At 36.3% G+C, this 24,044-nt stretch overlaps 1 protein-coding gene across 4 annotated transcripts; it reads left to right on the forward strand.

Moving 5' to 3' along the window:
* The first annotated feature begins 4,772 nt into the window (after window positions 1–4,772).
* On the forward strand, window positions 4,773–10,120 carry LOC113322776 (glutamyl-tRNA(Gln) amidotransferase subunit B, chloroplastic/mitochondrial-like). Of its 4 annotated transcripts, none has more exons than XM_026570921.1 (12): window positions 4,773–4,961; window positions 6,417–7,105; window positions 7,214–7,423; window positions 7,542–7,682; window positions 7,768–7,971; window positions 8,081–8,278; window positions 8,425–8,493; window positions 8,808–8,924; window positions 9,086–9,170; window positions 9,352–9,451; window positions 9,593–9,651; window positions 9,816–10,120. In XM_026570921.1, the coding sequence occupies exons 2-9, from the start codon at window positions 6,461–6,463 to the stop codon at window positions 9,164–9,166; spliced, it is 1,665 nt and encodes a 554-aa protein (XP_026426706.1). In that variant the 5' UTR covers window positions 4,773–4,961; window positions 6,417–6,460; the 3' UTR covers window positions 9,167–9,170; window positions 9,352–9,451; window positions 9,593–9,651; window positions 9,816–10,120. The 4 variants fall into 4 exon arrangements, with proteins under 4 accessions (XP_026426706.1, XP_026426705.1, XP_026426708.1 ...); XM_026570920.1 differs by having other exon boundaries at window positions 9,358–9,451; XM_026570923.1 differs by lacking the exon at window positions 9,593–9,651.
* Window positions 10,121–24,044: the final 13,924 nt, after the last annotated feature.

Genomic DNA, 24,044 nt, shown 5'->3' on the forward strand with positions numbered 1-24,044 from the left:
TTGGGATTTGATTATGTATGTGAATTGAAAATGGGTGTTGGGATTTGGATGTTGTGGAGTTATTTGACAGTGCAGTTGAGAATGGAATGTGTTTAGAATTGGAGATGAATTGTTGTTGCAGATGGAGTCGAGTTCCATAGTGGTGTTTCTGTAGCTATTGGTGATGTTTATGGAGTTGTGGTGTTTAATGACGGGATGTGCATGAATCTTGGTAGTGGTATCAGACTGTGATATTGCAGATATGAGAGATAGGCGTTGCAGGTGATTGTGTTTGTTGAGAAAGAGAAATGGTAATGGTTCTGTTAAGTTGCAGTTGAGGAGTACATGCTATACATGGCGATAGTGAAGTGAAGGTCAATATCTGATGGACTTTGGACATGTTGATGGTGCAATAATATTAGATAGAACTGGTGGTGTGATAATGAATTGCAAATGCAAGTGGGTTATGATCTAATTATGGAACTACAAATGGTAAAGATTAATGAATGTTTCAGGTTGATATGTTTCTGCTCAGTGTGCTAAATGGTAGTGGTTAACAATTGAAATAGTTTAGATTTAAGTTGTATTATGATGTGTTGCAGAAGTTGGAATTAGATGAATGATTTAGGAAAGATGCTACTTGAAGCTGCAATTGCAGGTAAATTTAGTTGTTGTTTGTAAATGAGGTTCATTGTTGTTTAGTATTTGAATTCAAGTTGAATTGTTAAAATAGAAGATGAGAATGTTAGATTTTTAGCTGAAGTGAAGATGTAATAGAATCAGACCTATTAGTCATCCCATTCAGATGTCTGACTAGCTTGTTTTAATGAATCAGTTAATCTGACTGAGTCATTTGTAAATCTGACTTGCCTGAATCAGTCTTGTTGACTGAGTTAATTCTGTAACTAGGTTTTGAACCGTTTTGACTCAGAGACTGGGCCATTGACCCTGGACTTTGACTTGGCGTGGACTGTTAATTGACCCCTTGACCGTTAGTTGATTCTGGTGGACTGGACCTTAGGTTAATGGATTGGTTTGATGGACTTGGCTTAGGTTTAGTTTTTCTATTTTGATATATTGGACCTTATAGTCTGATTTAACCTATAATTCCTTCTACAAAGTTGTAGGTAGTCACAAGACTTGTCTAATGGACTATAAAATCAACCCAATTCAATTAGTAAACCTTGGCTATGCTAAAGATAAAGAATGAAGAGGTGTAAAGTCATAAATGAGCTTAGAACCATTAGATAGACTTGTATGATTCTTGTTTGAGCCATTTTGGCTAGTTTCTTAGACTTCTTGTGTGATTAACAATTATTTTATATTAACAACGACCGATTCAAAGAATGAACCAGTGGATCGTGGATCTCGAGGTAGGCGTGGCTTGTCGTCAAAAGAGATGGGAATACATTCAACTCTTTTGTAACCATTTTTGTTTCTTTTTACAAAAGTATTTGCTTAACAAACTCATGCTTTGTCTGATTATACATTCCATGCTTTGTTTAATTTGTATTACGATTGTTCTGTTGATTCTTTGAATCTTTCCACGATTTAGAAAGGACTTCTATTGTTTGTTTGTCATTATGAATTGTTATGGGAAATAAGAATTTCCATCTATGGTATATAGGATACTACTCCTTCGTTTATACCTACTTTTCTTTCTGCTTTTATGCTTATGATGTGTGGAATTTCGCACTAATATAAACTAATCGGGTGTGTAAGGAATTGGTTGACACTCAATATAGTACATTGTTTGAAGAATAAGTTTTTCCATATACATGTTTGTTTATTTCAGTGACTTGGTCACTATTTAATGTTTCAGAAAACATGCATTGTTTTCCAAATCTTGCTTATGATTACTTAAAAGTTAAATGTTATTCCTACTGGGCACCCCTTTTAGGGATGATGTGCTCACCCATTCCCACTTTCAGTTTCAGAGAAAGATCAGAGTTGAGCAGCGAAAGCTTCAAGTGTTAAGTTCGTTAGTTGGTTAACTTCAGATATGTTTTTTATGTTATATATTCTATTTGTAAACCAAATGAGTATTGTATATGTATCATTTGAGAGGAGTTCTTGTATATATATTTCAGAGTGGGGCTAGTTTTTGGGTTAAGTTTTGTAGCAAATTTCTTAATTGAATGCTTAAGTATATGATTTAGATTTTTAATGCCTATTTATTTAGTTAATCTCTTGGATTAGTCAGCTGCTAGCTTTGGGGGCGCTACACATTTAACGGATGAAATTATATGGCGCTGAATGGTGCAGCACTCCAGCGCGGAATGGTACAACGCTGTCTTCCCCGCCGTTGAAAAAACTTAAAATGAAAATCCAAACAAATTGTAAATGTACTTACCGATCTCAAACCCATCTGGGAAAAGTAAAACGGACAAGGTACTTCGGGAACTGGTAGTTGCTGTTCTACGTCGACTTCACTGGAAAATGGTTATCTGAAATCTATCTCTGGCAGTTGTGACAAGGGCTCATTATGTGTTCCATAAGTATAAGTCTGCGACATCATGTCAGGAGGAGGATGACTAGGAAACAAATGGCAAGGAACAACTGAGCTACCCAATGCTATCTCATCGATGTTCTGTGTACGGTATGACTCAGTGAAATAAGTTCCAACACTCTTCTTCTTCCACCAAGTTTTATATTGATCCTCAGTGACTGCATAATACTCGGTGCCTACATCTACATTCGCTATGTCCCCAACTGATTGAAAATTTGGAGGGTTTGCTGGGACTACAATCATACATGTATTCTTCCTCTGGAATCTCTCAGCCAAGTAACAACTAACTCTTGTGTTGTCAATCAGGTCAAAAAAACAAAACTCTTCTTCTAGATACTTGTAGTGCGTATTTATATTGTTCTCCCACAACATACGCACTATCTAACCATGGTTTCCTAATACATGATGCACTTTTTCTAGTGTCAATCCGTGTTCTTGCACTTGTGACTGAGTGTTTCCTAGTATCCTTTTTGCCCCCTCTATGTCCTCTCTTCCTTGATACAATTTTAGTCTTTCTTGAAGAGACAAATCTTTGAGAAAACATCATAACGATCTCCAGGTATCTGAAAAAGCAAGGGTTGCATTTTGCGGAAGTAATAATAGTACCAATACTCAACTACCATAACCATGCAAGAAAAATCCTCACCGTTGGTTGACCATTCGTTAAGAAATTTATAGGTATTACCTAACGAAGCTATACCCCAATCATATTCCCCAAGTATATCTAAATCATCCAACAATATAACCCAACGCTTATCTACTCTTCCACTAGAATCCGCAAGAAGAAAATGACCAAAACACCACATAAAGAATGCTCGTCTCAATGTCTCTGCACATCCAGTATTGTCCTGATTTTGTCTACTGTTAATGTAGTTTTTCAAGACAGCCAAGGATAATGAATTTTTTTAGGGTCCCATCCAACATGAAATTTTTTGATATCCAAGAAATATAAATCATCCAGAACAGGATATGTTAGATCACTACCCAACTGCGGCATAACTACTGGTCGTTTACTAGGGTCACCAGAGGGAATTCCTGTTAACATGTACCAATCTACAGGAAGAAGGCCAATTTCAAACTATTAAAAGTGAAAGCTCTTCGTTTTACTCCACCATCTCTCAGTTATGGCTTCAACTAAGCCTCTATCTCCATTGGTGAAATCAAACTCAAAAATAGAAGAAAAGCCACAATTGTCACAATATCGTTGTGCTGTCGGATTATTGTTCACTACAATTTTATAATACACTTTAACCTCTTTCAAAATACTTCTAAAGCTTAGTTTGCAATGATCTTTCGTATCTTTACATACATGTTTATCAATAGTCTTTGACGATATTATATCCAAACGATCTAGCAATTCATCCATATTCTCATCCATACTCATACTACAATCAACAACAAACATGAAAAAATATCAACCATACAAACTAAACTTCACACAAATTTTCATCACAAATAATCATACAAACTAATCATTATCATACAAATTATCATTTTCATGATACAAATAATCAAATTATCATACAAATTTACCTACAAATTTTACCTACAAAGTAATCATACAAATTATCATTCATTTTCATCAAAAATCAAATTTTCATTTTTTGTTCATCACAAATATCAAATTAAATCCCCAAAAAAAAATCATCAAAAATGATCAAATTAAATCATACACATGTCATCTAAAGCATCTAAATAACTAAGATCAATCATCAATTTGAATGAAATTGCACCAAAAATCAAAAATCATAAAACTTTAAACCTAAAACTTAAATTTCTTATCTCGATTGATTTCGTGGATGGAATCGCACCAAACCACCCTCAATCGATCACAAATTCGATGTAGAAGAAACCCACTGAAGGAGTTTGAATTTTTTTTCTTCTAAAACTCTTGAATTTGGATATGCAGTTTGGGAGAAATGGGGGAGAAATGAGTGAGAAGTGAAAATGGGGAAGAAGATCGATCTTCCGTGAAGATATCAATTTTTTTGAGCGTCGTTTGGTTCGGCGTTGGCGCTGTCAACCCAGTTGACTGAGTCAAGCGCTGTTCTGTGCAGCGTTCATCTGGGCGCTGAACTATTCAGCGTTCAACGCTGTTTTATTCAGCGAATAGCTGCTAGATTAGCACTACTATAGGACTTAGAAGGTTGCCCTATCTGACGTGAACCGCTAATCTAGCTGCTAGATTAGAACCAATTGGACTAAGCCTTATCTGCTAGCTCTAGCTTGTTTTTCGATTCCATTTGCCCCCACTCCCTCATATTTCCGCCCTGGATAAAAGAAAATCCAACTAAATTTTAGCGAACTGCTAGGGCGCACTCCACTTTCCGTTCTCTGCCTCGTATTTTGTGTGTGTGTGTTTTCCTTGAGAATCAAAATACTACTACTAATTAATGCGAAGTTCTAATCAGAAAAGAAGTTTTTGGCTCAAAGAAGTGCAAATCTTTCTGGTTCTTCAGGTCGTCTCTCCCAGGTAAGTTCTATTCGAATGTTTCAAAAAATTCTTTTACAGTTTCAGATAAGTTGTCGTAAAATTGGGTTTCTTTTCAATCCCAAAGAGGTCAATTCCTTATTCATTTTTTTTTCTTCCTTTCATGCCTGTTAGAATTTAGGAACCATAGCTTAGGTTTTGCTTTTAGTTGAATGCATGTTTCTTTGATTTTTTCAAAATGGGAAATCAATATACACTCAGTGATGTATAGGATATCTGGATAAAGTTCAGAGCTAACAAGATAACTTCTTGGGATTTAGCCACCGAAACCATTGATCTCTTCTTGCTGCATTGCTACTTCACTAGGGAGCTTTGGCAATAATTCCTAACAATACTAACTGGTTTATTAAGTTGACATTGATTTTGTGCATGCCACAACAAGTTTTGGAGAATATAGAGATTTTTTTTTTCTTCCGAATTTTCTGTCATTCTAGTTATGGATTAGTGAGATTGAATTCAATTCGTCTACAATTTAAGGTTCTAGGCTTTTCCAACATAGTTTCTCAGGTATTTCTCTTCCTGTCCTTTTAAGTATACAAGATTTATTTCCAAGCAATAGCAAAGAGCCAAAGAGCATTATCAGATCTAAAAAAGTTAGCATAGAGTATGAAATTTTACACTTAAGTCTATTCTTAGTAATAAGCTAGATTATGTCCAATAGAGATTTTTTCCAGCTATACTTGGTGTAATATTTTCAGGGGAAACATATTAACTCTCTAAAGTCTAAACTGCTTCTTGGTTCAATTCCCTTACATCTCTTCTCTCATGAAATCTATCTTTCTAGCTGTGCACAATTCTTTTCTGATCACAAATTAGTTGTGTAAAGATGTGCTGTCTTCATTATATAGAAAACAAAACCAAAATGAGCTCTGTCATATGAATTTTTGGTTACTTGGGAACAAGTGAAGCTCGGCTAAATAACAGGAAAGTGAAAAGCTCGTCTAAATTTTTGAAGATTTTTTTTATGCATAGCCCAGAATGTTTGAAGTTTTATCTTGTCTCTAAGTTGTAGAAAATTTAACCCGAGCGTAGTCAGTAGCAGCAATTTGCAGATTTACTCGTGTTGCATAGACTTAATTGTTGTAGCACTTTATCCTTCATTCTAAGCTCTGGTTTGAAGTTGTTGGGTTTTGCTGGAAAGTGACATCACGTGACTGAGATGCTGATTTTGAAAATTCTAAAGCAGATGTATTAGTTATAATCTTGTTGTAAATATTACAAGTGATTTAGATTTTCATCCTCCTGAAAATCAAGTTTTTCCTTAAATTATGGGTGAATCATCAAATAACAGAACTTAAATATCTCAGAAACTAACTGTAAAAGTAGGGAGCAAACGACGGCGATCTTCGTTGCTTCTGTGTTTTTAATCTTTTAATGCATTTGAGACATGTTAGGGATAAAAGCTCCTAATTTTTTGTTTGTTCTCTACAAATGCAGTGTTCAAATTTGCAGATATAGGCTGACTAGAGTGTAAGTTCGTAATGGCTTCTCTATGTTTCAGAGGACTTCGTACTCATTCGTCTATCCTTTGTCCATCTTCTCTCTTCTCCACAAGCAATGGTGTATTCTTTTGCACAATGCAAACCACAAAAACTGAAAAAACCAACACAAGAACTGATAAAACTAAAAGAACACAGATTAAAGCATCTACGAGTACTAGTACTAAGCTGGTCAAAGAAAATGAGCAAAGGTTAAATGATTATGAAGCCGTTATAGGTATAGAGACACATGTCCAACTTTCAACTCTAACTAAAGCCTTTTGTAGCTGCCCTTACAACTACGGGTCTCAACCAAACACTACTGTTTGTCCAATTTGTATGGGTCTACCTGGTGCATTGCCAATATTCAATTCGAAGGTTATCGAGTGTGCAGTAAAACTAGGACTTGCACTTAACTGCAAACTGGCAATGACTTCAAAGTTCGATAGGAAACAATATTTTTATCCTGATCTTCCTAAAGGTTATCAGATTTCACAATTCGATGTTCCGATTGCAAGTGGTGGTTATGTCGATTTGGATCTTCCTCTTGAGTTTGGTGGTGGGCATAGAAAGTTTGGAATAACCAGGGTTCACATGGAAGAAGATGCTGGGAAGTTGATGCACTCTGAAACTGGGATGTACTCGCAGGTAATCCGCTTTGCTTTGTCAAGTATATATATTTCTTGACTCCTAGCTTATAAAGTAGTTCCATGTAGTCTTTTAGGCTTGTTAATATCATTTTGGTTCTTTATTCAGGTGGACTTGAATAGAGCAGGGGTACCGTTGCTTGAGATAGTTTCAGAGCCTGATATGAGAACTGGGATCGAGGCTGCTGAATATGCGGCTGAGATACAAAGGTTGGTTCGCTATTTGGGAGTGGGTAATGGCAATATGCAGGAAGGTTCGCTGCGGTGTGATGTGAATGTATCGGTCCGGCCTATAGGGCAGGCAGAGTTTGGAACGAAGGTAACCAAACTTTATCTGCTTAACATACATGGTTACTGAAGCAAAATTCTTGATCCGAATATGGATTTACAACCAATTCCAGTTTCTGAATATCTCCTTCACTCTTTTTTATTGGTAGGTCGAAATAAAGAACATGAACTCATTTTCAGCCATGCACAGGGCAATCGATTTCGAGATTTCTAGGCAGGTTCTTCTCCACAATCAAGGCCTGGCTGATCAAATTGTACAGGAAACTCGACTTTGGGAAGAGGGTGCTCAGGTTTTAACTCTCAACTATCATCATTTAATTGAATTGCATAAATGCTTTACAACTTTCTCTGACTGACCTTGTGTCGACTGTTCAGAAAACGGCAACAATGAGGAAAAAAGAGGGACTTGCGGACTATCGGTATTTTCCTGAACCGGACCTTCCAGAAGTGGTTCTGACGGAGGACTATGTCGAAAGTATTCGTGCATCTTTGCCTGAACTTCCAGAAATGAAGCGCCGGAGATTCGAGAATATGGGCCTCAGCATGCAGGATGTTTTGTTCCTTGCTAACGACACGAATGTTAGTCCTAATGGCCAGTTCTTTTTGGATTTTTTTCGTCATTAGTATTTGACAAAAACCAATTCCGTGATATGACAAGTTTCAAAATTTCACCTAATGAATGTTGCAGGTCTGCAAGTTTTTCGAGTCTGCTGTTGACAAAGGTGCTGATGTGAAAATGGCGGCCAATTGGATCATGGGTGATATTGCTGCTTATTTGAAGAATGAAAAACTCTCTATAACAGAAATTAAACTTACACCACAGGAGCTGGCTGAACTAATATCCTTCATCAAAGGTGGAATTATCAGCGGAAAAATTGGGAAAGATGTGATTATTCTTCACTCTCTCTCTCTCTCTCTCTCTCTCTCTCTCTCTCTCTCTCTCTCTCTATGTATATATATATATATATATATATATATATATATATATATATATATATGAATCGACTTTAATCATCTAATGTGAATCTGCAGATATTATTTGAGATTATAGCAAAAGGTGGAACTGTCAAAGCTGTCATTGAAGAAAAGGATTTGGTTCAGGCAAGTTAACCACCAACTCTATTGTAATAAATTTGCCACATTATTAATGCAGAACTATGGTTCTATTAGTTTATGCTGTAGGTTGGTTTCATTTGTTGGTCCCTCATTTTTTTTTTTGCAACTCTAGAGGTTTGTTTTGTCTCATCTATTTACTCCTGTGCTTTCCTCTTGTTGATTATAGTCTATTATGTTTTGGATCATGTTATGCTAAACTAGTTTCTATAAGTTAAAAAAAGAAAACAAATGATGTACCTGTCAAGACTGATAAACTTTCACTGATGAATAAAGTCTGTTTTCCTGCCACTTGATAACAGATAACAGATCCTAGTGAGATTGAAAAAATGATTGTGAAGGTGATTGAGGAGAATCCACAGCAGGTGGAGAAATATCGTGGTGGCAAAACCAAGTTGCAAGGCTTTTTTGCTGGGCAGGTACTTTCTTACATCAGAAACAAGTCTGTTTAAATTCTCGAAAGTCTTGACGTTTAAACTTCACACTCATATACAGCTTTTGTCTTGTCTTGGAAATGGAACTTTATCAGAATGCTTTGCCCAGTGGTCGTTGTTAACATTGGCTACCAAATACTTTTCAGGTAATGAAGGCATCAAAAGGTAAGGCCAATCCAGTGCTGTTGAACAAAATCCTATTAGAGAAATTACACGCAAAAAGCTGATGAGGTGAGTCTAATATCAAAAACCAATAGCATTACCTTGAAACATCTTGATTCTACTTCATGTGTTTTCTCCTCGACTTCTCTTTTGGGGTGCTAATTCATTCATACCCTTGCCTTAGAAGATGCATAAATTTTCTGAAAAATGTCAGCTGGTAGGGATAACTGTCTTTGATTTACTTTGTAAGTTACAGCAATCAAAAGGAAGCTGGGAAGTTAAAGAGAGAAGGACCCAGATTCAATTTCTTCTTAAACTGACAGACCCGATGACTAAATGTTAATAGCAGAGTAAGTTCATGAAGATTCTTAACTTCTTCGATCCTATCAATTTACCCTTTTCTATGGGTGGGGGAAGAACATTACTTCCTATTATTATTGTGTAAACCCATAGATTGACGGAAGCATTTTCCATTCAATCCTAAAATGTAGATGACAATTGTTACTAAGAATCTATAAGGAGTCTGGTTACAAAGAACGGTTTCAAAAAGGTAATGTTTTAGTCACCCTTAGCTTGAGATTTCGAAAGGATTTATGTGAATAGTTTACTTGATAATCCGCATGAGGGCACTGGGCACAAGAAAAAGCATCTACAATTTATGTTTGTTCATTCAATTCTTCTCCTAGCAATTCTTTGTTGTTATTTATGATGTAGGCTGAGCATGCACTTTACAAAGGCAACAAAAGGACTGGATACTGCAGATACTTGGTTGAGAACAGCAAATGCACTTGTGTTGGAGTTCAAAGGAAAAGCCAAAATGGTGGCCATCACACCAAGACCCACAAGGACTTTTGCCTTCTTGCATAAACAGCTTTTTCCTGCTCTCTCCCTTTATATCAGTTGTTGGTCTTCACTACCGTAAAAACAAAGTTGATGGTTAAGCCACAATTTCATCAAATTTCAATTGTGGTTCCTTTGTTGCGTAAATTGCTAAAACCCGGCGAAGCGAGTTGCACAACTTCACAATAATATTCTCAATGTTGCAAAGAACACGAACACCTGCATAAACGAGAACAAAAATTTAACAAGGCTGAATTGGGGGCCCTGGAAAAATAATTGGGGACCCCTAGCTGGGACAAAAAAGGTTATGAAATAGTAATTGGAAGTTATTCCTTATCCCCAATTTTTTAAACTGGCTAAACTACCCCAAATCATTAGTGGTAATTAAGTTAATTAATTGTTAATTAGTTTAGTTAGATTAAAATCAGATTTAGGGATAAAATTTTGATAAAAGAAAAATTGTGTTTTTGTGTTGTGGAGAGGAAGAAGTTGAGTTTTTGGGGGATTCCAGTAGAGGAATCATATTGCTCAAAATGAAGGAACTAATCCTCAAAATGAAGAACCCGAAGCTTAAAACAATCTGGTAAACTTCCTATACTCTTCAAATTGTATGAATGATGTTCCAAGTGGTCGATTCATGTACACTATGCAACTACTCAGAGTGAGGGTCGTTAAGTCGAGAGGGTAATAAACGAACGACTCTAAGAAGTCGTCAATTACTTGACACAACATTTGACGACTCAAACCTGCAACTTTTGCAGGTTATGAAAAATCGTCAACCAAGTGTGATATAATTGACGACTCCAGCTAGTTAGGTCATATAGAGTCGTTAACTTAATATGTTTAGAACCCAACGACTCTAAAAAAATTTACTCTCTGAAGATGTTACTCTTAGGGTATTTAATTAGGCATTCCTATATACTGACGGCCCTAGCGAGCCATTTCATAGATCAAGGGTCGGCAAGCAAAATTTATAAAACCAGACGACCCTTCAACATCGTTAACGACTTCAAAAATTTTAACATGACGACCCTTCAACATACTTAACGACTACAACCATTTGACATGACGACCCTTCCTATTTTTTGAACAAGGAACAAATTTTGTATCATATAGAGTCGTTAGTTTCATAAAGAGGTTGTCAAACAAAGAATCGTTAATGCTTTAGAAATATATTGACGACCCTGTCACTAGGGACAGAGAGGTGGTTCTGCATAAGACAGAGACGTTCGTATTTAAAAAGTGTCGTCGAGAAGAGTCGTTAACGATTTAGAAATCCCTAAACGACACTATTCTAAGGCAGAAAACTAGGTTTAGGGTCGTTATCTACTACACCCTAATGATTAACTATTTTTTATCAATTTAACATGCATATCAAAAATCGTTAAGCAATAAAAAACCGTGGTTAACAACCCTGGAACTGTAACTGCAATTTTGCAGTTGAAAACCTAATTTTTCAATCAACAAATCAAATTAAAACGCAAACCCAACTTATATTAAGGGGTTTTAGTTCACTTACGACGATGAATCAGTGAGAATTTTTTTTCTCAGAAGTCGTTAATGGAATGGGAAACAGTGGGAGAGAGGGAGCGGAGGAGAAGAAGAATGGGAGGAGAAGAAGTTATTAGAGAAGGGTAAAATAGTTATTTCACCATCATTTTGGAAGCCCCATATATCTTTTGGTGTGGGTATAAAATGTATCTTGGCCCCCAATTAGTTTCCATGGCTCCCAATTCAGCCTTGAAATTTAACGAGTTTGAATCCACGAAAAGAGATAAAAATTTTGCATATATTATTATTGTAAGGGAGAAAACATATAAACATGTATACGTAGGGCATATTACCATTAACCAATAAGAAATATGTTTCCTAACTTAATTCTTAAGGAACCAAAACAAAAGTAACACAAAAACTCAAAATAACAAAAGTAACATAAAAACTCCAAAGGTATTTTTGCCACCACTAACTACCACTACTAACAACCAGCACCACATCCACCAACAAATACTAGCATTACCATCACCATAAAAAGCATAGTATCATTTCATCATAAACTTACCGTATCATCTTTAAAATCTTTGGTTTCATGATAAAAAATAGGCAAAAATATGTGGTTTCATCATAGAATTTGATGAAACCAATTTTGTTTAGAGTTTTTGTATCAAATTTTAAAAATTTGGGATTTTTGTATCAATTTTGTTTAATATAAAGTTTTAATGGATCCCAACATTTGAACGGAGTTTTTGTACTCCAAATCTGATCACCTTCGTGTTTTACTACTAGTTTGATTTGGGTTAATCCCAAATATTTGTCTGAGTTTGGGTTTTCCCAACCCAAATTAACCGACATCACCAAATTTGAGTTCTTCACCTCGGATCATGTATTTACGCATGAGACGATCATAACAAAATCACCTCTGCAAGGAATCAAACCGACCATAATTCACTTAATAGCTTTGCTGGAAGGCCTCCACCTGGTTCCTAAGAACCTCTACCAAAATGGTCTAACCAAACCGGAAGAATGTGGATCAATTTCGAGCGATGACGAAACTTAACCCAGATACTACTTCTGTTTATATATATCAGATGGATTGTTTTAAACATCTATCTTCACGAGCAAAATATATTCTTCTTCTAGGATTTCTCTGACAAAGTGAAATCGTGTTTGCTTCTAGCATAATGCATTTGATTCTTAGCAAAGTATATTGAACTAAGACTATAACAATGCATGGGAATCTGTTCCTCCACAAAACCCAAGTCATCTAGCAAACTATGTAACCATATAGCCTCTTTAAATGCCTCTGTCACTGCCATATACCCTGCTTTAGTAGTTGAGAGAGCCGTAATAGACTGCAAAATGGATCTCCAACTTATTGGTTCTTCAAATAACAAGGGTACCAAGTACACCACAATCTTTTCGATGTCAACCTATAAGTCCTATACCTTGTGTGATCTAATATAGACAGAGATTATCAAGAAGATAACAAACCACAAGGTATACAATTTGTTAGAGCATTGCTCGATTGAACCCGCCAAGTGTTGGTTGTCATATTTTAGTATCAAAACTCATAAGTTGCTTAATTAGATTACTAGAGTCAACTTTGTTCGGTTAGACTAGGAAGTTTAGAAATGTTGAGACATAAAAGTATTACTCTGAAGACCTGAAGAATACGAAGACGTATCGACATCAAAGAAGACACCATCCTTCCACTTAAGGTTAGTAATACATGACTTGACTTGTTTCCATTTCTACATCGTAAGCTTTCAAGTTCTTTCTGATTGTAAACATAACATGCCAAGTTATATACATGAAACTCTAGTATTAGATACTTTGATCATCTTATTATGATCAAAGTGTCAAGGAATAATATATCAATAGTTGTCAATGTTTTATATTGGTATATTATATTACGAAGTATAATGCTTATCTTTTGAACTTCGTAATTGCGACATCAATATAATCGTTGTAACTTATTACTAAATTCTGTAGTGAACATAGGTTTAATTTCATGCCTAGAAAACTATGTTTAATTACATGAGTTTAAGGAATCTTAGTTGAAAGAAGCCGATAGGATTGAAGGTATGATTTTCATTGAAGATATAAAGTTTGACCGATCCTAACCTATATAGAGAATCAAGGTAGAACCGATCCTAACTTATGTTGGGAGTCAAGGTATAACCGATCCCTACTTATAGTGGAAGTGAAGGTAGAACCGATCTTAACCTATATTGGGAGTCAAGGTGGAACTGGTCCCAATAGGAAAAACCAATTTCCTTAGTCACATTCACTTTAGGGTTTGTGTGATTTGGAAATTTGGTTTGCAAAATAGGAATGTTTAAGATGTCGACGTAATGAGTAATTTGAATATGAGCACAAATATTATGTTTTATTGTTCAAATATATTCCTTGATACTCAAGGTGAGATCCCAAACAGAAATATTTGAGAATTTTTTGAGATTTTCGAATGTATATGTTTTGTTTTACCAGCAATCAAATCATATCTCTGGAAACATATATTAGTTAAGTGCTAGATAATATTGAGTTTTCCAATAGGGATTTCAGTTATACAGTTGGATATTGGTTGTAATTAGACAAAAACAATTTAGGTGCTTTATTGCATATCTTGAGAATATTTTCGGTTATGGAAATTCCTTGGCATCCAAACTACCCTGGTCTATAAATAGTGAAGTTTGTTCTTCGTACAAACTTATCTTGATGCAGGCACTTCGTTTCGTAATCACTGTTGTAGCCGACTAATAATATTACTTGTAATACTATCTTGGAGAGGATAGTAACGTGATTAATCGAAATCTCTTACATCCGCTGGTTTAAAGACTTCTTTGGGATCAAGAAGCGTCTACTAGTAACGCTGGTGGGAAACTAGAATTGCATTGCTATTTTAGTTTTCGATTATTGATTTGATTTACTTACGGTTGTTAACTCTTGATTGCACTTAGTTTGATTATTCTTGAGAGCCTTCTCTTCTGAAATAAGTCCACTCAAACTATATCAATAGATTAGTGGTAGTTCAGATCTGATTTTAGATCAGACGTTGACTTGTGATCCATTGTTAACAGATCTAAAGATCTACCCCTAGTTCAGATATACTTACTGCATGTGAAATTTCTGGCCTCGCATACATCAAGCTACCAACAATATTAATATATGTGACTTGGCAATATAGTCTCGTCATTCTTCTGTAGTAGGAGATATATCAAAATTCAACTTAAAGTGAGGAGCAAATGGAGTTCTTAAAGATTTAATTCCTTCGTTGACACCAAATTTCTATAACACTTTTTTCAAATATGCCTTTTAAGACAAACAAGCTTTACCATTTTCCATGTCGCAATGAATCTCCTTACCAAATTTCTTTTTAGCTTCTTCCATATCTTTCATCTCAGACTTAGTCAAAAAATTTGTGCTTCAAATTGTCAAATTCTTTCTTGTTATTCGATGTTATCCTCATATCATCGACATACAAGAGAAAAATATATGAAAAACCCATCATGTAGCTTCTTGAAGCATACACAATGGTCATGGTGACTTCCTGTGTATGTTTGACCAATCATAAACCGATCAAATCGCTTGTACCACTGTCTTAGAGAATATTTCAGCCCATACGACAATCTTTTTAGCTTACATACACAATCTTCTTATTCAGCACTTTAACCCACCTGGTTGAGTCATATAGATCTTCTATTCTAGATCACCATGTAAGACTCGTCTTAGCATCCAGATAAACTAGATCTAAATTATATTTGCTATCAAGGACAATAAAATTCGGATTGATAAGTGTATCACAAGTGGAGAGAATACCTCATTGTAGTCAATCCCTTCTCTTCGGGCATAACCTTTCGCAATTTGACTTGTATAGTGTACTTGATTCACTTGATAACCTTTTTATTAGTATATACCCATTTACACCCAATAACCTTCTTACCGTTCGGAAGATTTGTAAGAACACATGTGCCACTTTTGTGAAGACACTCAATTTCATCTTGCATAGCAACTTCTCATTCCTCGCGCTCTACACTATGTATAACCTCAGAATAGGTATTAAGAATACATTCTTCGACAACTGATAATGTATAAGCTACAAAAGCATTCATCCAACCAGGTTTTCATGGTTTGTATTCTCAGTTTATTGATTTTTATTGTCTCAGTGACCGTAGCTTCTGTATCTTATACTACTCCGTGTTCATCTTCATTAACAACATCACTATCATTTGGAATTTCGATAATTACCTCCCTTATAGACGTCGCGCCTTCGGAAGTATACGTAATATATTGAAGTGGTGAAGTTGCATCGATCTCCACTTTTTATAAAGGCTTACTTGTATCGATAGTTTTCTCTACCCGCCGAGAACTCTAAAACTTCATGCCATAGACGTTTTATATATTAAACGTAACGTCTCAACTCATGAATATCTTATTTTCTTTATTGGATTCCATATTTTGAACCCCTTCGCTCCTTTCTACACACCCATAAAGATCCCTTTAACAACACGACTATCAAGCAATTTTTCAGTAACATGATACCAAGCAAGGAAACCAAATATATGAATTGATACATAGTCATAAGTTGGATTTGTAATCCTCATCAATTTTATTCCTTTTATGTGTGGTTAACTTTAATACTAAAAGTAGATTTCTAAATGTTTCTGGCCACTTTAGTTATGAGTACCCCCTATCAATTAACAATATGGTTCCTAGTTGACCATAGAGTTTGAATTAGTATTAATAAAATATGGTTAGTGAGATTTCAATATCTTCCTTTGTACCAGAACAGATTGAGATTTAAGACTCATTTCTCCATAGCAGCGACTTAAACAATGAAGGATTAGGGGAAAATAAGTTTAGAAAAACAAACCCAACGGTGTAAACGGTAAGGATCTGATTTAGGTTTCTTAGTCTTCCCTCTCGTTATGATCAGGGATTTTGCTTATGATTAAATTTTCTTTCTTTGCTTGTTGTAATATATTTAGGATTTGATAATTGAGGAAAACTTCTACCTATGGGATCAATCGGGTTACCTGCGGGAGTTGAGGCAAGTTTAATTCGATCTCTTAGTCTCGGATAGTTGTAGAAGTGATAATTAAATATCCTGTGAACCCTACATATTCATGCTTAATTTTATATTTAGTTGTTGCTTGTAATCTAATTGAACTGCTTTTGTGAACATGGTTATGGATGAGGTAAGTAGATGTATCTCTTTGATGGTGTAATGTGGTGAGCATGATAAATGGTAGTACAAATGGCTAAATCCAAATTTTTGTGTGTCATTTCCCGTTGCTTGCTAAGTGATTATGTTCAGGGTACTGAATATATATATATATATATATATATGTGTGTGTGTGCGCGCGCGCGCGTGTGTGAATTTGATGATCATTCAATGTATGGGATGTGATGGTTATTGTTTGGATTATCCATCCAAATCTAGATATAAGGTTGCATGCTAACTGTATGGAAAAATGATTTCTTTCGATATGTAACTTGGTGACCAGAGTAGTATGATTAAGGTAGATATTTGATGGTCAAGTTTCTTGGCTCGTAGCGTAATAGGTTCCCGTAGGATTAGCCTTCGAATATAGGCATTAGGTTACACAACGATTGACATGTGATAGACACATTTTTGTGTATGAATTGTCCTCAGTGTCTCTATTGCTAGTGCTTGATTTTGTATTTATTATGGTGTTTTTATGTTTCTGTAGGTGTTTTTGGAGAAATACACTTGTGTGGAAAAAGTTGCTCAAAAAGTGCTATTTGGACCCCCGAAGGACACACGTTATTCGGACTCTCAGTTTTGGACAAGGGGCACCTAACTGATAAGGGGCACCCCATGGAACCAACTTCTAATCGCACCCCATTACTGGTTAAGGGGGATCCATCTTCTTCCTTGATTTGAAAAGAAAAAATTGGCGGGAAATTTGGTTTCAACGGTAAAGGATTTATTATCTTTAAGATAAGAATATCTTCTTGCCTGACAAACATGAAGTTTTGAAGAAAAAGGAAGTTATCTTGTATTAAACAAGAAAGATATCCTTAGAATATTTTATCTTGGATTTTATTCTACGAATTAAAGAAGATATGGGTTTAGTAAGAAAATATATAGAATAAAGAGAAGGAAAAATTCTGAAGATATTTTTAATTAAAAAGAAGAAGATTTTGGAGTTATGAAAGAATATATTTGAGTGATGTGTATTTGTGTGTATAAATAGAGAGCTAGAGAGCACATTTGGGGAGAGTTTTCGGAAGAGAAAAGAAAATCACTGTTTTATCATTGTTTCTCCCATTTCATCTTTGTAAACACCCTTTGAGCAATAAAAATTAATTTTGAGCGTGTTTCTATGATGATGAGCTGATTCTCGCGCAACCAAGGCAATGGATGAAGCTATCTATGCATGAATGATTGGTAACAATTTTATTTTCTCTAATTTACAATTTATAATTCATTCAATCACCGCTTTTGCGGAGTTCTAAATGTTCACATAATTTTCTTAATTACTTGTGATTCAATTTGATAGATTATACTTTGTTTAATTGATTGATAGTCTATTCTTAGGGAATACAATTAATATTTGGGAATATGTTTGATTATGTGTGAATTAAGAAATAAAGGACTTAAAGGATAGTTAGAGTTTTGAAACATATTTGGTATCGTTCATTCATGTGTAATAGTGGAATCTAGTGTCTTGGTTACGTTTAATATCTTGAAATCAATTTCGCAATAAGTTTTCTATTTTTAAGTTTTATAAGTCTAAAATCTTTTGCTTTCACAAGTCTCAACGAACTTATTAATACAACTCAATTTGAAATCACATCAAATTTTTGGCGCCGCTGCCGGGGACTTGTCTTTAGGCTAGAGTTTTTAGATTTTTTTTGCTTTAGGTTTTTATTTGTTTTTCATTTTTATTTTATTTGTTCTTCTTTACTTTCTGGATTTTTGTCTTTTCCTTACAGATTTTGGAATTCGGAACGAAAATTTTTTTGTCAAAGCTTTTGGTGAATACTTAAAGATTTGGAGTAAAAGCGAAGCGAAAGGAGCGAAACAAAAGGAGAATAAAACTTAAATAAAAAAAAAAACAGAGAGAGAGAGACAATTTTTTTTTAGAATTTCTTTTAGATTACTTTTTTCTTTTGCACTTTATTTTTGGACTTTGGACTGTGGACTTTGGGACTTTATTTTTTTTTAAACCCTGCGGAAGGGTAGTTTAAATATAAACTGTTTGCAGAGAAGGACGACGATTACGATATCGCCTCGGCCCCTCGGGTTGGTACAATTCATAGGAGTCGTGGCCCGAGTCGACTTCAGCGGTTCATCCTCCGTCTGGTACGGGAGGTAAGTTTGTCGAAACACTCGCGAATCTCCTGTCAACGAGTTACTGTGTTCCTTCATTTGCATATATGCTGAGGATTTGAAAGCGACTGCTTTAATTTCCTAGTAAAGGGCAAGGAATGGCCATACAAGATAAGGGTTCGGATTTCATCACCGTTCCCTTCTTGCCCGCCTTAGGAAAACGAAACCAAACGCGAACCTAAGCCTAAAATTTGACTAGAACGAGACCTATAGGGTAACGAGCTTAATAGGAAAGTCATTCGAAAAATATTGGTTACTCTTTTAAGCATGATTCAAAGTTCATGATGGTTTCTGTGAGTTGAATACGCCGCCTTGTAACGCCGGTGAGGCCTTGGGTATCAAAGCTCCATTGAGCTTCCCTCGTCTCGATTCAACTTACTTAAACTCGGATTGATTCCAGAGGGGTTTGCTTAAATTGTAACGAATTCCCTTTCGAAGGATTAGAAGTTGGTCTAGAAACAATCTAAGTGGAGCCATCATGCTTTTTGTTTGCTAGAAATCTTTAGGTTTGCTTTGGTGGAGTCAGCCTTGTTTGTGTTTGCATAGAACTTCCCTTCCTTTTAGGATTTCTTTCTTTTTCTTTTGTTTTTCTAGTGTATGCCCAAGGTTATTAAAGAGCGGGCTTGGAAAAGAAACACTCTAGGTCGTTTGATTAGTGATAAACCTAGTAGTTCTTCTTGTGAAGGCGAGGAGCTCGAAGACTCTTCTTTTGAGAGCCCTGTTTTTGGAAACTTCAGTTTTGAGAATCTGTCTCTTCGTGAGGAAAATACCCCTAGTATTTCAGTTGTGCCAGTGATGGCAACTTTGAAAGATTACATGTTCCCAACTAGGTCCGCCCGAGCTTCGTACATTAAATTGCCAGCCACTACGGCTAATTTCGAGATAAAACCTAGTATTCTTCAGATGATCCCTATATTCTTAGGGAAAGATGATGAGAACCCTTATTTTTATATTAGGGACTTTGAGGAAATTCGTGGGACAATTAGAATAAAAAACCTTACTGATCAAGTCTTGAAACTTAAGATGTTTCCCTTTTCCTTGAGAGATAAAGCCAAGACCTGGATGAACAACCTACCATCTGAATCCATTGAAACATGGCAGGAACTTATTGCTGCTTTCTATATGAAATTCTACCCTAAGCATAAAACTGCGTCTGTTAGGCAGAAAATTAGTGCTAGTGTGCAACAAGAGGGAGAGTCTCTTTATAGGTTCTTAGAGAGATTCAATGATCTCCTATCCCAGTGTCCTCACCATGGATTTGATAAGATGAAACTCGTAGAGATTATTTATGATGATTTAGACTATTCAACCAAAGCCATGGTTGAGTCTATGTGCGCTGGTGAGTTCACTAGTAAAAGTGTTGATGATGCTTTCACCTTCTTAGGAGCTATCGCTGAAAAATCCCAACAGTGGGAGTCTTGTGTTGAACCCCCCAAAAGACTCTTGGTCAATAGAAGTAGCACCAATGTGGTAGATACAAGCTTCAATTCTGATGCTAAGTTTGCTTCTTTGTCTAGAAGGTTAGAGGTTTTGGAATTGAAGCATCCTAAACATAGGTCTCTTGTTGAACCTGATGATGGGTTTAGAGCCTCTAAAGTGTTTAATTGTGGAGTAGAACCCAATAACTCGTTTTGGAAAGGTCAGGTTAATGAAGAGCAAGCCCATGCTGTCTATAACAATGCTAGGTTTGAGAACCTTCAGAAGTTTGACCCATACTTAGAGACTTACAACCCTGGTTGGAGAAACCACCCTAATTTTTCTTGGTCTAAGGGTCATAATCAAGGACAGTCTACTAATTCTCAGCCTCCCCCAGTTTTTGGTTATGCTAAGAACTCTTCAGGTCAACCCCAGTTTCAGAATGATAAAAATATCTCCACCTTAGAAGAAACCATTACTATGTTAGCAAAGAACCATGAGATGTTATCAAAAAACCACTGTGGTTTTCAAGAAGAAACCAGGCAGAATTTTAAGAATAATTCCCAGTCTCTTGCTAACTTGGAACTTCAAGTCGGCCAAATAGCTAAGTTTCTTAGTGAAAGAGAAGATTGAAGATTCCCTAGTCAAACTAACCCTAACCCTAAAGGAGAGAAATCGTACAATCATGTGAATTCTATAACAACCCTTAGGAGTGAAAAGAAAGTTGACAATAGGGTTGCAATGCCTGATAGTGAACATGATGTAGTTCACCCTTCTGAGCCAGAAAATGAGGATACTGATAGAGTCTCCAAAGAGACCAATGAGGGTCCTGCTGAGTCCGGCTTTGTTCCCAGAGCCACGTTCCCCCAGCTAGTCATGTGAGTTCTATTATTCAGAATACCACTACTCCTAAGTATAAAGACCCAGGGTCCCCTACCATTTCTTGCACAATAGGTAAATACCGTGCCGAGAAAGCTTTGCTTGACTTAGGATCCAGTGTGAACTTACTTCCATACCATGTGTACCTTAAGCTAGGACTTGGTGAGATGAAACCTACCCAGATGACACTTCAGTTAGCTGATAGGTCCATTAAAATTCCTCGTGGTGTGATCGAGGACGTTCTTATTGAGGTCGACAAGTTTATTTATACAGTGGATTTTGTTATCCTAGATACCCAACCTGTCCCTGACCTAGAGAACCAAATACCAGTGATTTTAGGTCGCCCGTTTTTAGCTACATCCAATGCGATCATTAATTGTCGAAATGGTATTATGAATTTGTCTTTTGGAATATGACTATTGGGCTGAACATTTTTAATATTAGTAAGCTACCCTCTGAACTAGATGATTCAAGCATAGAAGAGGTGAACATGATAAGAACATTAGTCGAGGAGTCATTACCAAATACTTTGTTAGAAGATACATTAGAGAAATTCCTATCCCACTTTGGGATTGATTTTGATGATGACGATGTGATTAATGAGGTAAATGCTTTGTTAGATTCAACCCCTTTGATAGACACTAGTAATGGTTGGAAACCTAGGTTCGAACCTCTACCCATTTCTAAGTCTACCCTAGTTCCTTCGTTATAAAATCCTCCTAAGTTGGACCTTAAACCATTACCATATTCCCTGAAGTATGTGTTTTTAGTCCCATCTGAAACTTTACCTGTGATTATAACATCCGACTTGGATAGTGATCAGGAAAGAAGGCTAGTGACTGTCCTTCAGAATAACAAGGAAGCTTTAGGGTGGACCATAGAAGACATTAAGGGTATAAGTCCTACTGATTGTATGCATCATATCTATTTAGAGAGTGACACCAAACCTTCTAGGGAGATGCAACGTCGACTGAACCCTAATATGAAAGAAGTAGTTCGAACCGAGATTCTTAAGCTGTTAGATGCAGGCATTATCTACCCAATTTCAGACAGTAAGTGGGTCATCCCCGTTCAGGTTGTTCCCAAGAAATCCGGTATTACTGTAGTCCAGAATGATAACAATGAGTTGATCCCAACCCGGGTGACCACGGGTTGGCGTGTCTGTATTGACTATAGGAAATTTAACAAAGTCACTAGGATGGACCACTTTACCCTTCCCTTCATCGACCAAATGCTAGAGAGATTAGCTGGACGTAGCCATTACTGCTCTTTAGATGGATATTGCGGTTATAATCAGATTGTCATAGCCCCAGAAGACCAACAGAAAACCACTTTTACATGTCCCTTTGGTACCTTTGCGTATAGACGCATGCCTTTCGGGCTATGTAATGCCCCTGCGACCTTTCAACGTTGCATGTTGAGCATATTTTCTGACATGGTAGAACGGTTCTTAGAGGTCTTTATGGATGATTTTTCAGTGTTTGGTTCGTCTTTCGATGAGTGCTTGCATCATTTGTCATTAGTTTTGAATAGGTGTAAGGAAAATAATTTAGTGCTTAATTGGGAAATGTCACTTCATGGTTCGTTCAGGAATTGTTCTAGGGCATATCGTATCTTCGAAGGGTATAGAGGTAGATAGATCCAAAGTTGACCTTATTAAAACTTTACAGGTCACAAAAACCGTAAGAGATATTAGGTCATTCTTAGGGCATGCAGGTTTTTATCGTCGATTCATTAAGGATTTTAGCTTGATTTCTAGACCTCTTTGAAATTTGCTTGCAAAGGGCATTAAGTTTGTCTTTGATGATGCTTGTTTAGAGGCTTTTGAGAAGCTTAAGAATTTATTCACTACCGCCCCCATAGTCCAGGCACCAAACTGGAACTTACCCTTTGAGATCATGTGTGATGCTTCAGATTATGCTATTGGTATTGTGCTAGGTCAGCTAGAAAACAAATTACTTCATGTGATTTACTATGCTAGCAAAACTCTGAATGATGCCCAGTTAAATATACCACCACCGAGAAGGAACTGTTAGCCATTGTGTTTGCCTTGGAAAAGTTTAGACCCTATCTCTTAGGTTCTAAGATCGTGATATATACTGATCATGCTGCTTTGAAATACCTTCTGTCTAAAAAGGATACGAAACCTAGATTGATTAAGTGTATCCTTTTGTTTCAAGAGTTTTCTCCAGACATTAGAGACAAAAAGGGTGCTGAAAATGTAGTAGCAGACCACTTGTCTAGGCTAGTTGTTGATTCCCATGATGATTCCCTTCCTATAAGGGATAGCTTTCCTGATGAACAACTGTTCTTTGTTACCCAATTACCTTGGTATGAAAATATAGTAAACTATCTTGTTACTGGTCGATTGCCCCAACATTGGGGTAAACAAGATCGTTCTAGGTTTTTAGCCGAGGTGAAGCACTTATTTTGGGATGATCCTTATGTGTTTAAGTATTGTCCAGACCAGATTATTAGGAGATGTATACCTGAGAGTGACCAGTCCAGTATTATTTCCTTTTGTCATGATCATGCTTGTGGGGGTCACTTTAGTGCTAAGAAGACTGCTGCTAAGATATTGCAGTGTGGATTCTATTGGCCTTCGTTGTTTAAAGACTCCCACAGTTACTGTGTTACTTGTGATCGTTGCCAGAAATTAGGAATCATTTCCTGTAGGAACATGATGCCCTTGAACCCTATTTTAGTTGTTGAGGTCTTTGATATGTGGGGTATTGACTTTATGGGTCCGTTTCCTAATTCTTTTGGTAACTTATACATCCTTGTCGTTGTAGACTATGTCTCTAAGTGGATTGAGGCGGTTGCGTGTAAGACTAATGACCATAGGGTTGTGATTGAGTTCTTGAAAGATAATATACTTACACGTTTTGGTACACCGCGAGCTATAATTAGTGATGGAGGGTCGCACTTTTGTAATGGACCTTTTAGGCTTA

This window comes from Papaver somniferum, chromosome 11, assembly GCF_003573695.1.
Source record: "Papaver somniferum cultivar HN1 chromosome 11, ASM357369v1, whole genome shotgun sequence".
NCBI classification, from domain to species: Eukaryota; Viridiplantae; Streptophyta; class Magnoliopsida; order Ranunculales; family Papaveraceae; genus Papaver; species Papaver somniferum.

Bases quoted from the DNA above. Each gene is read 5' to 3' on its own strand.
- LOC113322776 (XM_026570921.1), top strand. From the start codon at position 6,461: ATGGCTTCTCTATGTTTCAGAGGACTTCGTACTCATTCGTCTATCCTT. The intron at 7,972-8,080 runs GTTAGTCCTAAT...TGAATGTTGCAG, and splicing joins TCCTTGCTAACGACACGAAT to GTCTGCAAGTTTTTCGAGTC. The intron at 8,279-8,424 runs GTGATTATTCTT...GTGAATCTGCAG, and splicing joins GCGGAAAAATTGGGAAAGAT to ATATTATTTGAGATTATAGC.